At 40.2% G+C, this 17,870-nt stretch overlaps 1 protein-coding gene across 23 annotated transcripts in view; it reads left to right on the forward strand.

Annotated features, from left to right (window-relative positions):
* The window catches only part of PHF20L1 (PHD finger protein 20 like 1), a 51,037-nt gene that overhangs the window by 22,002 nt on the left and 11,165 nt on the right, over positions 1–17,870 (forward strand). For 10 of the 23 annotated variants that reach the window (XM_084864670.1, XM_084864681.1, XM_084864689.1 and 7 more), the window contains 6 exons: positions 2,726–2,939; positions 3,538–3,666; positions 8,388–8,470; positions 11,918–12,170; positions 14,126–14,311; positions 14,580–14,783. In XM_084864670.1, coding sequence (XP_084720796.1) covers positions 2,726–2,939; positions 3,538–3,666; positions 8,388–8,470; positions 11,918–12,170; positions 14,126–14,311; positions 14,580–14,783 — 1,069 coding nt within the window. Of the gene's footprint in view, positions 1–2,725; positions 2,940–3,537; positions 3,667–8,387; positions 10,504–11,917; positions 12,171–14,125; positions 14,312–14,579; positions 14,784–17,870 lie in introns of those variants that run through there. The other 13 variants (XM_084864686.1, XM_084864687.1, XM_084864690.1 and 10 more) reach the window with 3 other exon arrangements.

A 17,870-nucleotide genomic window follows, 5' to 3' on the forward strand; every position in this document is an offset into this window, starting at 1 on the left:
ATGTTGTTTGGGCAGTGCTGAGAGAGCCCAGCCTCGCATGTTCTCTTACATGTCGAGCACATTGAGAATTCCTCAGGAAGATACTCAGTGAAATTTCTTTTACTAAACCAGCAAGTAATTGCACTGTGGCAATGCCCTGCCCTAAGCTCTCTCTGGGGTTTTCTCTCGTATAATGTTCTCATCCTCAGTGTGTACTGATAAAGAATTTACATGTACCTCACTGGTGTTCAGGATTGGCTGGCTCTTACAAGAATTCCTTTTACTGTTTTTTAAACCTACTTTTCATACATGACTGTATTGGATATTCCGTGGCAGATTCTTTGACGTAGATGTGGCTGACAGTTCTGTCTCACAGCTGAGGAGTTCGATCTTCGAGAACTCGGGCTCAGTGAGCTGTCACTCAGCGTCATGTGCAGGCCGCTGAGCTCAGGCCGCTGTGGGACGTGCCTGCCCCTCCTTTATGGCGTCTGCGGGGAGCTGCAAGACACAGCGTTAGCTCTGATCTCAGACACAGCAGTTATGTCTGAGAGTGAATCTTTCCTGTTGAAAACCGGAAGAGCAGAATAACGAGAGAATTCCGTAACCACACAACCACGGTGATCCCGTGACTCACACGTCAGAGGATCTGGAACTCCCTCCATCAAGTCGTTCATCAGGAACCACTTGATGAATTTCGACTTCTCCTAGTTTTTCTCTTTACCGGAGATGGAAAACCACTGGGGATGGAATGTATCCTGGCATTTTTCAGCATTTCTCGAACAACTTAAAATTTCCCCCAGTGTGAGCTCCAAACTGTCCGATCTGCCCTTAGCAAGCCTGCGGACATGCTTGCTGCTGGGAGAGAGTTTCTCTGCTGGTCTGGCCGCGCTTCCTCTGGCTTCTCCTCCCGCTGTGGTTGCTGACTCTCAGCCTGCTCCCGGTGGTGCTTTCTTTATGCTTAACTGTCCCTCCCATGGCTCAGCTTAGCCACCGCAGCTCAGTGTGGCCCGGAGGCCCTCTCCCATCCTGGCACTCGTGTGTGCTCGGGCTTCCCTTCTGCTCGGGGTGCCCGCTTTCTTTCCCGCCGCCCTTTCCCAGCAGAGTCCGCTTCAGGGTTCAACCCGCCATCACTTACCCTGCTGCCTTCCCCTCGCCTTCCTCTTCAGCCAGAATTAACCTTTTCCCTTTTGTCCTCCCAGGGTCCTTTGTTTATTCCTCTACTGTCTCTGCTGCCATGCCACACTGTCTGCTCCTCATTTTATTTGCCCGTCAATTCCTTACAGGCAGGACCCAAAACGAGGGTGGTCCTAGGGCTGGCCATTCTGGTACACATGTTTGGTTTTTGTTTAACTAGAAAGATAAACCTTTATTTCACAGTTTTGTCCTAATTCGCTATCTAATGAGACATGTGCTGGGAAATGTTGAAATCCTGGGAGAGCTACGTGCCCGCTGGTGTTTCCCAGGGAGGAGCAAGGATGCGGTCCCTCCAGGGCCATGTGTTCGGGCTTCAGGCAGCGCCTGTTTTCAGCTGCTGTTTGCGGGGGACTCAGCATGCATCCCAGCAGTAACACACTGGTGAAGGAGATGCTGGGTCCAGTCCGATTCTGTTCTCAGCTCCTCTTAGTCAGGCGGGAGAGTGAGGGACCTCCATTTTGTTTGTCTTGAATGGCTTATTGCCCTCACCATGTATTTTCAACAGTGGGCAGCCATCAGCTTGGATTGCTAAGGACCTGTGTTGTTATAATACCAGTTAAATGCATTTGATGCTCTGAAATGGTTTTTGGGTGCTTAGACTAAAAATGTAATTACCCATTTGGGTTGACTCCGAATTGGTCTCGTTGACAACTTAGCAGTCCTCAGAGGAAGGGTTAATTCTCTAAAGATATTACAAATAGTCGTTTTTTTTTTAAAAACTTTTTTTTTATTGTGAAAATTTAAATGTTAGTTCCACTTCTTTACATCTTTCCATGTTTCCCATTATAAGCATTTTTAGTTAAAAATAAAAGAACAAAATTATTTAGCAACAAACAACAAATATAATACAGGAAAAATAAATATTTGCACCTCAGAAGAATGGCAGCTGACATCGGCCCAGAAAACTGTAGAGGAAGAGAAATGGATCTGGAGCCTGACCCGGTGGACTTTACTTTGGCCAAGTAGCTCTTTTAACAAAAACTCACTAGTAATGTGAAGCTGCCGTAGTGAATTGGTATCTGAACTTTGAAAGCTTTAAACATTAATAAAATCACACCTTGATTGCTATGAGATTGACCATCCTTTGAGTGGAACATTCTTCTTAATCAGGAACACTACTCAATGAAATACATTTATTTTAATCTTTGCAGAATTGCCACTTAAGCATTTTTCTCATTTCTTTGATGGACTGTGATGTTACAGGAAAAAAATTGCAACTCTGCATTTAAACCCTGAGGTACTAAGGCAGAATGTCACATTTGTCATAGATTTCTTGTTATTTTAGATTTTATTCCTGAGAAAATATACCAAAGGGACATTTTTTTTTATTGAATATTTTTCTATTTTATATAAGGTTATAAACCCAACTAAGCCATTAAATGATTCTGTAATCTACCATGTTGATGATCTACCTTCTATAGTCAATTAGATTTTTAAATTTGTGTGCGTGTGAAGGTAGCTTTGAAAATGCGATACATGTTTTTACTCATTAGTGTAATTAAATTTTGATTAATGTTTAAAACTTCACATGTTTTATGTTTTTCCTTTGGAGGATTGGATAGCTTTAGTCAAAGCAGCCGCTGCAGCCGCAGCCAAGAATAAAACGGGGAACAAACCTCGAACGAGCGCTAACAGCAATAAAGAGAAAGAGAAAGATGAGCGGAAATGGTTTAAAGTTCCTTCAAAGAAGGAAGAAACTCCAGCTTCTGTAGCCACTCCAGAAGTTGAGAAGAAGGAAGATCTGCCCACGTCTAGCGATACATTTGGTACAAAACCTGTTCTTACTCTTAGTCCTTAGTCACCTAGCGAATAAGGAACAAATCAAACCCTCTGGCTACCTGTACTTTGAACATACCGTTACATTACCATAGTAGGCTTTCCCCCAGCACAATATGGCGGTTAACTTTTAGCATTTTACAGATTTGAAAATTAGTGCTCTAACATGGATACTTGGTAATGAATGCCCTCAATATTCTTGAATAGAAATGAGTTGAGATTTTGATTTGTAACTTACTGGTAGTAGGTGTTTGGGTTTTGTTTATTTTATGTTTCTAAAAAAATCCTTTAAATGCTTCTGCAAATGTTTCAATATATACTGTAGACTATATATTATGGAAAAAGCAGCAAGTCATTCTCTTCCTGCTTTTCTTTCTTGGAGGATAACTGCTTAGTAGTTTTTATTCCTAATATGTCAGTTTGGAGAAACTTGTGGCTTTGTGTGTGTGTGTGTGTTTTAAGTTTTCTATTAAGCACTAGATTAAAATTCAGTGCAGAGCATTTGTACTGTTTTTTTTTTTTTTTTTTTAATGGTGTGTCTTAACTCTGGATGCTATATAAACCCTCATCTATGTGTTCTGTTAAAAGTAGGACTTCATATAGAGAACGTTCCAAAGATGGTCTTTCCACAGCCAGAGAGCACCTTGTCCAACAAGAGGAAAAATAACCAAGGCAACTCGTTTCAGGCAAAGAGAGCTCGGCTTAACAAGATCACTGGTAAACTACAACGATTCTTTCGGGGGCGGGAGGGCGTGGGCTTAGAGAAGGTGGTCTGTAATAAAGCCTGGGGTCTTTTGGGTAATATAACTGGTTCATTAGAAAGATAGCTCCTCTCTGGTTCTTCAAGGTCAGCCTTTTCCAGACGGTCAGCTCTCTGTGCTGTGCCATGTGAGCGATCACCTGTCTCTGCCTACCTCACAGGGGTGTTGTGAGGATCCATAGGGCCATTACCGAATCCCACAGTCGGCACGTCACCTCGGGGGCAGGAGTAGTTCCGTAAGAATTGAATTGTCTGCTTTTGTCAGCCTGTGGTGACATACTGTCTGAGGTTCTAAGTATTTTGCATTCTTACTCCATCAGTCACTAAGCATGGTACCACATGTGGTTGGAAAGATGGACACGGAAGCTGTTAATTCCCAATTTAAAAGTATCCGTATGTTTTTAAAGTTCCTGTCCTTCCTCCGGTTGGTCTCTAGAATCTGGTCCTGTTTCTCCATGCTTTGTTATAATTTAGGAAGCAGGGTGTTGTCAAATACTGGTGATGAACAGTACTGGAACCTGGCCTGGTTAGTGGTCAGAGAAGGAGCCATCTAAGCGTTAGCATTGGGGCCAGTCATGCGAGGCCCCACCCTCCTGAGGCCTGTTCAGCCCAATGACTACAGTCTTTAAAGAGGTTGTAAACATATGTAATTCTTGTGAGTATTTGTTAAAAGGAAGTTAAAATACTTGATTCAGTCTTATGTTCTTATTTTAAGGACAGAATGGTTTTAGGGCCTTTGACTTAATAAAGCTCTTTAACCTTTATTTGTTGACATTTTTAAAAATAATTTGAAGAAGCTGGGATTCCTGGTCAGATTCAGGAATAAATGTAAATTGCACATCTGTCTGTGTCTGAAGAGTGGGAGCCCTGGTGGCTCTGGGCTGAGGCCTTTAGAACCACTGTTTGGTCCCAGTACACAGAGAAGTACACAGAGAAGTACACATAGAGTGATACGATTGACTTCAGCAGGTGACACTTCCTCAGGCTTCCCATGGTTAATATTTTTTGTGCCTTTCTCTGACGAAGGGTATTCTTGGTCCCAGGACAGGAAATATTTAAAAATAAGTTCATTCGTCCCACCTTTTCTTTAGAAACTATTAACTTTGGAGAAAGCCCAAATGTTATCCAGGTGATGGTTATGATGGCAACTTGAGACTTCCATTTTGCGTTATAATATCGGACCCTAGTGCTGTGTGCTGGGGCCAAAGTAGAATGATACTTCCAACCCATGAGTCCCGAGCTGGGAGCAGCGCTGCCGGAGGAGCCAAGATGTAGGACGATGCCGTGACACCGACCTGATGCGGCCGCCAGCCTCCCAGTGCCGAGTTTTCCTCCGGTCTGATGGCCTGACTTGATTTTCAGTCAGCGTGCTCATGCCTGTGCCTTACTGAGAAGTTCAAGCTCAACATTTAAAGAGAAAATAAAACCAAACCAGCTCATTCCACAGTGATGCATTACCTCTGCATGACCTTGAAAAGACAGTGGGGAGTGGGAGGAACAATTCACCGTGTGCCACAAGGAATTCTAATACTGGGGTGCAATAGTCCCTGTGCCCTCTGTGGCGGGATTTGTCTTCACTGGCCCTGAGAGTCTCAGATGAACACGTGACAGTGTGGTAGTGGTAGAAAAGCGTAAGGTTTTAGAATGTGAACCCATTATCATTTTCCCTTTATTCAGAGGATTTAAATGTGTGATCATCTTTTTAATAGTTCATCCCTCTGCACCTATTTCTGATTCACGGTACAGCTATATTATGCAAAAAGACAGTAGACATTACATGGTTGTCTTTGAAGAGTAAAGCAAACTTGCCTCTGTACAGTAAGTGTCGTTTGTAGACCATGAACACAGATGAGAACTAATTGGAAAATGGCGATTTCTGTTATGGAATTACGGTGTATTGATATTCATCAAGCTCACTTATACTTGACCTTTTGTCCCTTTGCTGCTGAGAAGAATAGGACTGCGACTGTAGCAGCATCCCCGCCTGTTCTGATGATTTCCCCACACTGTTTTCAAAATAGTTCAAGCTAGAATTGAGTGGACCAGCTACTGGATAAATTTAATTCATGTATTTATTCTCTCCTGTTCTTTCCCATATACACATCCTACAGAGATTCTAAACCTGATTTCTATGGAGGGAATGGTATAGGATGGCTTTTTTCCTAAGTTTCCAAATAAGTAGAACCTTGAAATGATGGTTGCACAGTAGATAGATGTTCTTCTGGAGTCTTACTTTTTGTTATGTAACGTACCGTATGGGCAGTTATAGACTTCATGTATACTGATCTAGAATAGACAGGTTTACAGAAAGAATCAGAAGTCTAGACTTTCGGACAAAGTTTCAGTCAAATTTGAATAGATCTTAAAATACAGGTTGTCAGTAGAGTGGAAGAATTGTCAGCAGTTGGTGTGTTTATTTCTAATAGTTCTAGGAGTGCCTAGAAGTTCAGCCAGCTTAGATTTATTTGTGCAGCTTAAGGAATCTTAAAAATAATTTTTAAAAACCAAACAAGTTTGATTGGCCAGTAATATGTTATTGATAATAATATCAGCAATATTTGATCCTTAATACCAGGAAGAATATTGGGTTTTGGAATCCTGGATGGAGTGCGGGCCGCACATTTGGAGAGCACTTTGCTCTCTCCCTCCCCTTTGCTATCGCAGGTGCCCTGGTCTCTGCTGCTCCTTCCTGTGGCAGCGACAGACCAACTCCGCGCTTTCTAGATGAAGTGCAGAGAGGCGAGAAACCGTAACTCTGTGAGTTACAATGCAGCATGCTGTAGTTCTCATGAGTGTGTGACATTCTGCTTCTACTTGATATTTAAATAATTTCTTAAGCATTCATTTTGTTAGGATACTCTCTAGATAACATTCTTCTGGGCAAGAACCTATTAGTAATATACGTTGAAAATACATATCTGCAAAGAACTAGAATTAATTTCATTTGTATCTATGTCCTTCCAATTCTCATTTCCTGGGGAGGCTGCATTTCTCCCAGAACATAGCAGGTCCAGGAACAGATCGCAGACTTCATCTCTGGCAGCAGTAGTCAGAGTCCTCTCCTCAAGCACATGCTTTATTTTTGTCCCCTGTATTGTGTGTGTGTTTAACTCTTCTGTAAGATGTCATTGCATGTAAGTGAAAAACGTTTTAGTGATCATACTTGAGACTTTTGAATTCACTAGATGCCAAGTGTTACATTTTCTAATCTAATTTTAGGTATTTTTTATTAAGTGCCCCATTGCTTTCTGTAAGAACATTACAAAGCTTTATTTTTCCTTCACAAACCATTAAGTGGGAATTGCTTTCATTAATTGGGTTTATAATATTGCAACTTAAATTCATGGAGTGGGACTGAGTTATTTTGTTTTTCTAAACATGCAGTACCTTATTTTTAATTTTGTAGTTTGTGATGTAGTCCATCTATGGATAAGATTTAAAAAGGTATTCCCACCACTGGTAAGAAAGGAAGCAAAATGTAAGATATATTTAAGAAATTGAGTAGCAAATATCTATCTTGTTTGACCAGCCCCTCTAGAAGTAGTATAAGGACTCATATCTCTAATTATTTTTCTTTAGTATTATTGATTCTCAAAAATACTAGCTAGAGAAGAAAACCCTAGTGGATGTGGTTTTAAATGTTAACGAACTACGTCATGCTACATCTTTTTCAGTCGCCTGAAAATATTTTCAGAAGTTACATTAATAAGGATTGAATTTATGGTTTATAGACTATTTTTATAAAATTGTTTATATATTGTATTTTCCCCCATTTAAATCTACACTTGATATTGTGTGAGACTTGAGCAAACTCTGTATGGTTTGTTATATCACACTGGATCAACTATCAGTTTCAACACCAATCATTGATGTAGCCACAGCATAATTTTATATTTCCCCTTTTCTGTTTTAAATTATAATTCCGAGTGCTAGATTATAATTGGACATCAACTTTCCAATAAAATAGGTGCTTTTTGCCTACTTTAACATTTGGCTGCAGTATTACTTTAAGAATACAATTTTAATATTTGAATCCTTACTTAGATTACTTAACATTTTGACATCGTTATCTGGAAAAGTCAAGAAATGTTGCCTTCTGGCTAACTTGAAGTTATGTGACATTTGGGGGCAGCGTTTTCCTCCTATTAAATGTGCTGTGGACAGTTTCAGTAATATCTCGTATAATTGTAATAAGTTTACTTTTGATGGTTGCACATCCTTTGAAGCAAAGGTTTTGTGTGGCCAACTTTGAAGTGACACAAGAATGATTTAACTCTAGTTAACATATTATGACTTCCAAATTGAAATTTAGTGGTATTGCATTGGAGAAAACTGGATTTCCTAAAATATTTCGTCATTTGTAGAATGGGGCTGTAATATTATATAAGTTCATATATCAGAGGGAGACTTGAATAAATGTATGTGTGTAGTGCTTTAAGGGTATCTTTAGGAGTAATATCAAAAACTAATTATGTAACCTACTTTCAAGTTCTGATTCATTTCCTTGAGTCATTATTAAGGATGTTTGTATTTTTGACAAGGTTAACTTTTGAGAATACTTACTTCCTATATCCTGAAAAGTATGGGGGATTTCACAACTGCTAAAATTTTGTGAAGTTAATTAGGGTGAAATTCAACTTTTTTTCTAATAAGCAATCTCTGTACAATTTTTCTCAAGGTTTGTTGGCATCCAAAGCTGTTGGGGTGGATGGTGCGGAAAGAAAGGAAGACTACAGTGAAACGGCTCCAATGCTGGAGCAGGTATGAAATGGTAGCATTTGATTTTTTTCAAGGTTCCCAACCGGAATGATCACGGAGCACTAATATCCACGTAATTGAAATTGCCCTTTTGGTCAGATACGGGAATAGGAAGCTAATTAATTGCTATATTTTTAACTCTGCCTTCTCCGAGGTGTACAAACTACAGACTTCACGTTTATTTTCAATAGACTGACCTTAAAGCCTTTGTCTCCAATGAAGGCCTGGAGACAGGCCGCCCAGGGTATAAGCTTCCGGCTGGCCCCCTTGGCCAGCTCACAAAAGACCCTCCCACAAATACTTGCCATTTGTGAGTTAAAACAGGGTTTCGGACATCTAATAAAGCTTCTTTTGTAAGAAGTTTCTTTTATATTGTAACAATTGGTGTTGTTAGACTGACTATGTGTTTTACGAATTGATCAATGAGCCATACATTTTTTGCTAGGATGTATATTTTAATAACGACAAAAAAAAAAAAAAGAATTTTAAAAAACTATTATGGGTCTGTCTTTAAACCACCTAACAGAGGAATTTAAAAGTGAAGGTTGCGGTTGCTAGATTTTTGCCTTGGCTGCCTTCAGATTCCCACAATCCCTGTACATAACGAACTGTGCATGCTTCCCCATCCTCCAAGGGCTTACCTTCTTGGGCAGTCAAACTACCAGAACACAGTAATAGCCATAACTGGGTCTCCTTGGTTCTCCTGGCTTAAAATCTGAGCCTTAATGCAGTTTTAATAGATCCTTTGGTATTACTTTAATTTTCTTTATTAGTAGCCTAATAAAGAAGACTTTAAAACGAGTATCTTTTGCTCCTATCGTTCAGAAAAAGAATCCAAATTTAATTGATATTGTATTGAGTTTTTCAGGGTTATTTTAGGCCTCATTTGATAACAATGCATTGTTTTGGTGCCTCCATTAATGTATTAAATGAACGGTTTTTAAAATTGATTCATATGTCAGCAAATTACGCCTTCTGATTTTCTGTGATCATCAAACGGTTAAGTCTTTGCCGTTATTGTCAGTATATCAACCAAATTTTAAGTGACTTTTTTTTTTACTGTGTATTACTATATTCAACATCCCAAATATAACATTATTTTGTATTTTCATCACTGTTTATAGTATTCTCAGAATGCAATAAATCAGGGACTTGGGTAATAAAATGTTTCTGGAAAATTCATTACAATGTCAATCTTTCATTATGCACAGTCCTGCTGAGATGAATGTGAAAATCATTTATACGTGGAGGTTAGTGTAGAGGGCAGCCCCATTTCAAAGGGAAGAACAGAAACCAACATTTTGAAATTGAGTAAAAAAAGAAAGAAAAATGGAGTGACTCGGCTGTTTCTGGCTGCATACCTTAAAAATTTTGAGAGTCCTTGCCAGTTTTGTAAGAAAGAGACCAATAATCATTAATGAGAACATTGTGCATTGTTTAAGGTTTGTAAGGAACATAATACTATTCCATCATTTTTTTATTTGTCGTTCAGGTTGATTTCAATGTGAAAATGTTTGGAACCAAATTCTTGTTATGCTGTTTGCCCTGCTTCAAAGTAAAAAAGCCGAGTTATCAAATTCTCAATTACATCTTAATTGGTATCAACAGCAGGCTAAAGGAGAGGCATTGATTGTTGCTAACCTCTGTCTTTCTAATGAGTAAAATAGTATCACAATGACAAAACTTACAACAGGCCTACAGCCAAAATTTACTATGCTAATAATGGGTTTATTTTATTTACATTAAAAACATTCAAACTCTGTGATCTTGAGCCCCAATTCTCAGATTATTAATTATAGATTATTCAATTGTATTAGGAAATTGCTATGTTATTTTTACTTTTGGATAAAACCTGCCTTGGCATAATTAAGTTTTTAAAATGTTAATTTGTCCTTGTTTAGAAGTTAAGCACCTTATCAAGATACTAATTTAAGTTTTAAAATCTTGTTTTATAACTTTGTAACTCGAGAGTAATGGATGCTGTAGTGATGTCTCTCACATATGCGAAGATGAACAATAAAATTGTTTATTTACAAGTAATGGCTCTAATTACTTTTCTGGCAACACCTTTTATGATAAGCTTAGGAACCTTTTCCATTTATGGAGTACCTTTGCAAATGACTAATGTACACTTACACACATGTGTAATGAGTAAATTCAAGAGTAGAAATGATGACAAATAAACGGAACACTTGACACCAGCCCCTTTATGTGGTATGTCCACCATGCCATCTAGAGAGCATTCAAAGCTGCCCTAGTTAATGCCAGTATACACTTTTTTCTGCCAAAATCTGAGTGCCTTGTATTTTAATGGGAACAGAACACTGGTTGATCCCCAGCAATGATCTTTCATATTCTGGAGAACCGCAGACTCAAGTCCAATGATCATTCCTCACAAAAGACATGGATGTTGAAAGTTTCTTAGGGACAAGTCTATTGTTCAGAGTGCTATCAACTTGATTTTTTATAGAGGCCTATCTGAGTGTCGATATTTAAAAGTAAGAATGTACTTTTTAATATAAGAATATCAGAATGAAATACAGTACAGCATTCTAACACCACATATTACAAACCCATCCAATGTGGCCAGTTTCTGTTACCATTGGACACATTCACATACATTTTTACACATGTAGGACATTGTATTGCCAAATAAAGAACTGACAAAGTTCCAATTCTTTTTTAAAAGTATCAGTTGGCAGGAAGAAGGTAAAAACTCTCATCTAAGAATGCGACGTATTTTGTTTTTAAATCCAATGTTTTTAACTTACACTTGGTTTTACTCCTTGGTTTTTTTTTTGTTGTTGTTGGCTTGTTTTGTATTGTTTTTTAGTCTTTTAACTCTGTACTGCTGGTGGCTCTGATTTCATGATGCATTATGCTTATGAAACTCTAGCTTTCAGCACTAAAATGAGTTAAAGATAATGTTTCGTTAATTTTATCATTGTTTTCCTGTTGAGATCTTTCTTTAAAGGGAAACTGTCCACTTAGACTTCTGCATTCAACTTAATAAAGGAAATTATAAGAAAACACCTGAAAGTCAAAGATTTAAATGTACCTCTTTAAAGCTCTAAGATATGAAAATGCTGTTTATTTACTTAATTATTATTAATGTCATTGGGAATTATGGCTTGAAAAGATGTATATTTCAATTTAATACTGAAAGTATTTGTCCAGTAAGATAACATTTATATTCTGAAATTACAAATAATACATTTTTTAAAGCCAAATTTAGACAAAGTTGACAGCATCCCTTTAAAGACAACCTATTCAACTTTTAGTTAATAATTTGTGGGGTTCTTTTTTGGTTTTTCATTTGTAATAGAAATGTTATATGTTGCTTAACAATGTTTTTGGATACTAAAGTTGCTTAACAGTCAAAATAGAGTGCAAGAACAAAAAAAATGAAGAAACCAAAATAAAAATATCAATTTTTTATTATTTATTCAGGCGATTTCACCTAAACCTCAAAGTCAGAAAAAAAATGAAGCTGACATTATCAGTTCTGCCAACACTCAGAAACCTGCACTGTTATCCTCCACCTTGTCTCCAGGGAAGGCTCGCAGCAAGAAATGCAAACACGAATCTGGAGATCCTTCCGGGTGTCTAAAGCCCCCTAACTCACCACTGCCCCCAGAGTTAACCCAAGTCGAGGATCTGACGCTTGTATCTCAGCTCTCTTCTTCAGTGATAAATAAAACTAGTGAGCACAGATTTTTAAGAAATAGTTCCTTATCCTATAAGATAACCTGGACAACAGTTTGCTTGTAGATATATATTGTATTTCTGTGAGATTGCTTTTTGAACATTCAAGCTTAAGCGGCTCTGATAGGGAAGGCTTGCAACTACTCCAGGGGCACAAGCCATAGACCTTTCTGGCCGATGAATTGTTCAGAGACTACTGCTGGTGGAGAGCCCTCACCCTTTAATACCGCAAATTCCCCTCCAGCTTGATCCACTAATAATCCGAGCACCATGAGAGGCCTGATTCATTACAAAAAACAAAGGACCCATGGCCCATCTTTTTCCCGAAGTCTTAAGACTGTTCTGTGGATAGATGTAGTTGTCCCCACTTCCGGGGTCCCCTTCTGCAGCTCATTTTGTTTATTTTTATTCCAGTGGTTAGGGTGCAAACCTCAGTTATTCTTACCAAGGAGAGAAGAATACTTTTTGATCTTATTTTTAAAGGTTTTACTGGTCTATTACCACTAATTGTTCAAGAGTTAACTTAGCCTTTTTAAAAATAGCCTTTCAACACGGGCTTGGTTGTATGTAAGACAGCATTGTGCTGACTCTTTCTCCTATGAGTTTGGTATTCTATGTTAGAAACATAGGAAAACCAGTTAACCTGGAAAGTCACTTGGTAAAAGACTTTTTCCTATTTATGCAACAAATGAATAGTTCCCTGATTAGTAAATGAGTATTACATGCTTCCTTATGGATTCTTCTGCATCATATCTTCTGCAACAATTAAAAATGTTGGTATTGAGAAGACTTTTTTTTCCAATCAAGTACATTAATCTCTTCCATTCAGTTGCCATATTTTCAACTAAGCCACATTTACCCATTTTTGATACTTTTTGGTTTTGGTTTTGTTCTTTTTAATAAATGGGTGGAAAAGATGGGAACAGAAAAATTCAAATGTTTCTTCATTATGGCATTTAGCATGAAATAATGTTGATAGTTGCAACAATGTCACGACATTGTTTTATTTTGAAATTGTTTTCTATTTTGGTGGTATAACCACAGTGTGGCAGCAATTGAATTTTATCAAATTATCACCTTTGTTATTTCAATTTTTGTAAAATTTTAAGTACCCAAAGCATCAACTTCTTTAGACCATTTATTTTCTCACAAATTAATGTGACTGTATCAGCCTTATGTAATCCTGCCTGTTGGAAATAATCAAGCGTTTACATGCCATATAAAAAAAAAGAAAACTAAAGGTTACAAAAAGGAATTTCCAAACTTGCTTTACATAGCTCGAAATGCTTACGTGACTCACCAAGTTGTTAAAAACAAAACAGAAGAGCCAGAGTAGGGTCATTTTCTGCTAAAATCTTGCTTATTTGCCCATAACAGATATTAAAGCTATGCTCAATTTTTTTTTTTTAATGAATCAGGCCCAAATATATGCTTCCAAAAGTCCACATAGGGGCGTGAGGGTGGGATGAAATGATTTACATTTGTTTTACTTTGGCAACTGAAGTAAAGCCTGACTCCGATGCATGTCCGATGTTTGCCACCTCTGCCCCCGCCTCTTTCCCCGCTTAGAGTTTCAGACCGATACTGTAGCAGAAGGGATCTATAGTTTTTAACCTTTGGCTATACAGAGACTGTTTTCCCAAAGGAAAAATGGCAACTAACACAACAATAAGCAATTAGAGAATGAACTGTAGTCTTTCGTGTGGGGAATCTCCCTGGAATCTATGTCCCGCTCCCTTCTTTTGATGCCGGCAGGCTCTGCCTTTGGAAGCGGTGATGGGCACTGTTTTTGTGAGGGCGCACTGTTTGCCTTTGATTACCTTCGGAACATGCCCTTTGTGGATACCTTCCAACATCAGAGGGCAGTCCATAATGCCTTTTCCCGCTGATCTCGATAGTGTAAGGTGAGCCCGGCCTGTGTCTGCTTCGTGAACATTGGAGATCTTTTTCTAGGTCCTCCTCAGCCTGTGAGCTCCCCCAGACCCTCCAAGCATAGCGAGCGGAGACGAAGATCGCAGCGCTTGGCCACCCTGCCCGGGCCTGACGATTCTCTAGAAAAGCCGTCTCCTCCCTCTCCAGCCACTGACAGCAGAGTCTTCCTCAGTGCTCAGAGCCAGCAGGAGGCTTCAGTGCCAGATGGTAATGTATATTGATTTCCTACAGAGCCAAACGTAAAGGAAGGTAAAGCAACTATAAGAGACAGAGTCTGTTAAAATATTAAGAAGTTTCTGCTGCTCCCTTCTTACATCTTTTGGACTTAGAAGAACTTCGTGTGTTCTACAAGTAGTTACCCGTGCTTTGTGCCAGGCAGGCACTGTTTAGCTCACGTGCCATTTAAGTCCACGTGGATATGACCTGAGCCAGTTCACCTGTGTTAATACTCTGTCACGTTCTGTATTTTGTGTAGTGCCTGATGTTGCACATTTGTCACTTGAGAAGCTGGGACCCTGCCTCCCTCTTGACTTAAGTCGTGGTTTGGAAGTCACAGCACCGCTAGCTTCAGACCCCTCTTACCATAATGAGTGTGCCAGGGCAGACAAGGAGGATACACAGATGCTCACAAATCCTTCCAAAGCCACACCTGATGGGAGAGGAGCCCCAACGGCCTCAGGTAACAACTCATTTTCTATGCGGCGAGGCTCGCAGTGATAGGCTGTAGACATTGGCATGCATAGCTGCATTACTGGAATATGTAATTCTCTTAGAATACTCTTATGTAATGTCTGTGGGAGATAGGGGCTCTCTGTCTGTTTTAAGTTCTTTTGTGCCATCATTTGCTGTTATATGTCCTGGACATACTTCTTACTTTGTCACTTTAATCTACTTCTCCCTGTCTGCCTCTCTTTCTCTCTCTCCCTCCCTCCCTCCCTTCTTTTCCTTTCTAATTTAAAATTTTCAACTACAGTTGCCATTCAATTTTACATTAGTTTCCGGTGTACAGAATAGTGATTAGACATTTATATAATTTACGAAGCGATACCCACTGTCAGTCTAGTACACACCTAGCACCATGCATAGTTATTACAAATGCTTTACATTCCCATGACTGTTTTGTAATTGCCAATTGGAACTTCTAGTCCCTTCACCTTTTCACCTCCTCCTAGCCCCCTGACAATCATCAGTTCTCTGTATCTGTGAGTTTGTTTCTGTTTTATTTATTCATTTATTTTGTTTTTTTAGATTTCCACATATTACTAAAATCATATGGTATTTGTCTTTCTCTGACTGATTTATTTCAATTAACGTAATACCCTCTAGGTCTGTTCATGTAGTGCAGATGGTAAGATTTTATATTTTATGGCTGAGTATATATTTCATTGTATATATATACCACATCTTTATACAGACATCTATACAGTGGGCATTTGGGTATTGTTTTCTTATCCATTGAGCCACCCAGTGTCTTTTGATTGGAGCATTTAATCCATTTACATTTAAAGTAATTGATGGAAATGTAGTTATTTCCATTTTATTATTTATATTTTTAATTTTTATTTTTCTTCTTAAATAAGTCCCTTTAACATTTCCTATAATACTGGTTTGGTGGTGGTGAACTCCCATCTGCTTTTTCTTATCTGGGAAGCTCTTTATCTGCAATTCTAAAACATAGCTTTGCTGAGTAGAGTAATCTTGGTGGCAGGTCCTTGCTTTTCATCACTTGGAATATTCCTTGCCAGTCCCTCTGGCTACAATCAGCTGAAAGTTTGAAGAATTTGTTTCTGTACATAACCAACTGCTTTTCTCCTGCCGCTTGGTCTTCAGCCTTTGGCATTGTCACAGTGCTGTGTCCTGGTGTGGGCCTCTGTGTTCCGTGATGCAGACTCCGAGTCACCTGAGTTGGTGCTCCAGGGTGTCCTTATGTGGGTTGTGTGCCCTCTTGTTGTAGTTGTAGTGACTGCTGTTGTCATCCTGGGTGGCACTGACCCTCAGGCTGCTGGCGGTGAGCACTGGCTGTGACTATAGCTAGTGTGCAGGGGCTGGCCCCATGGAGTGGATTGACTTTAGCAGGACTCCGGTGCCTAAGGAGCCCGCCCTTTGGGCGTGTCCTTTGTGGAGCTAAATGGGGTGCTTTGAAGCTGGCCACTGGATGTGTTTCTTCTGGGGCCTCTTAGGCAGGGCTTCCGTGCAGGCCCAGGTCAGCTGCTGTCTGTGCTCAGCCGCCAGCCGCCTGGTAGGAGCTACAAAGTGACCTGAGCTTGGTAGCTGCCTGTACGGGGCTTGGAGGTGCCTGTGAGACGCTGTGTGTGAACCGAGGCCAGTTACCTCTATTGTTGGATTTGGGGCTGCTTAGCAAGAAGCACAGGCTTCCCGAGGCCAGGTGCTGCTTGTTTGGGGTTTGTGGGTCTCCCAGAGATTTTAGTGAAGTCCACAGCATGGGCCACTTGTTTGTAAGAACCACTGAGCTGACCTGTGTGCTAGTTGGGTGGGCGGAGTCTCAGGGTGGGGTGAGTGTGTTTGAGACCCAGATTCCGTTTCCACCTGTGCCTGCCAGCTGGCTTGGGGGAGAGCTCAGCAAAGGAGAAAGATGGCGGAGGAAGCAGCCCTTCCAGCCAGCCCTGAAGCAGACGGTCCAGTTCTTCCCCGCCGTCTCTGGCACTTTCCAGCGGCTGCCCAGGGCTGGAGCCATGCTGAGTGCAGCTGTCAGCCAGGGAGTCCTTGTGGGCCCTTTAGAGCAACGCCCGGGACTCCAGAGCCCTCCCTCACCTGGACTGGATCCCGCTGATTCTCACAGCCCGAGGCTGTGGGGCCTTCCCAGCACCGGGGCCTGGGCTGGGGAGCTTGGTGTGGGTCTGGGAACCCTGGCTCCTCAGGTGACCCCTGCAGCCCAGCTCTCCTGAGTTTTAATACCATATGTGGGTGTGGGACCAGCACCTCTTCCTGGCCCTGACCCCCACCCCCACCACCCCCACCACTTTATAGCCTTAGTTTTTGGACTTTCGTTCTACTAAAAGGTGATCCTCAAATGTGGCTGTTCCATAATGTGGCTATAATTTTGATGTGGTCGAGGGATGCACTATTGGTTTAAATGTACTTTGAACAATTAGATAGTAAAACTGAAATGTCATTAAGGTTGGATATTTTTATGTTTCAATAAGCCATTGTATTTACATTTAGATAAAGACCAAAAACACTTTGTCAAGTAATTCCACCTTGTCTTTTATCATTATGTAGCACCACATTTATGATGGCATTCAAAGACAAGTTTGTAGGCAACAGAGTTTAAATATTAGTTGAAAAATTTTATACAGGTTGTTGAAAATGGGTGTTCTTTAATATAAGCTTACTATTTCCCTGGACGAGCTGACTACACTTAAGTCAGAACTGCCACGGAAGCCGAGATGCCACATGGGCCTGCCACTGGCGCATTTCAGCATCTGAATTGCCCACGGCGGGCCTCAGTGGGTCTCCACTGATTGCCTCGTGCAGTTAGCTTATCGTATTTCTTCACGTTTAGACCCATGGTTATTCTAGAAATGATCTAGGCTCCAATGATTCGCCCCCAACAGAGGAGAGGGTGGTCTAAAGAGTTTACACACTTTGGCACATAGTCCTGGCAATAGCCCAGAGTAGACACTGTCTTTCCTCTTTGGCAGGCAAGGCACTGAAGTTCAGAGACTGGCAGAAATACTCTAAGCAAGTGGTCGGCAAACTCATTAGTCAATAGAGCCAAATATCAACAGTACAACAACTGAAATTT

Source organism: Pipistrellus hanaki (genome assembly GCF_964339955.1).
Source record: "Pipistrellus hanaki genome assembly, chromosome: 17".
Taxonomy (NCBI): domain Eukaryota; kingdom Metazoa; phylum Chordata; class Mammalia; order Chiroptera; family Vespertilionidae; genus Pipistrellus; species Pipistrellus hanaki.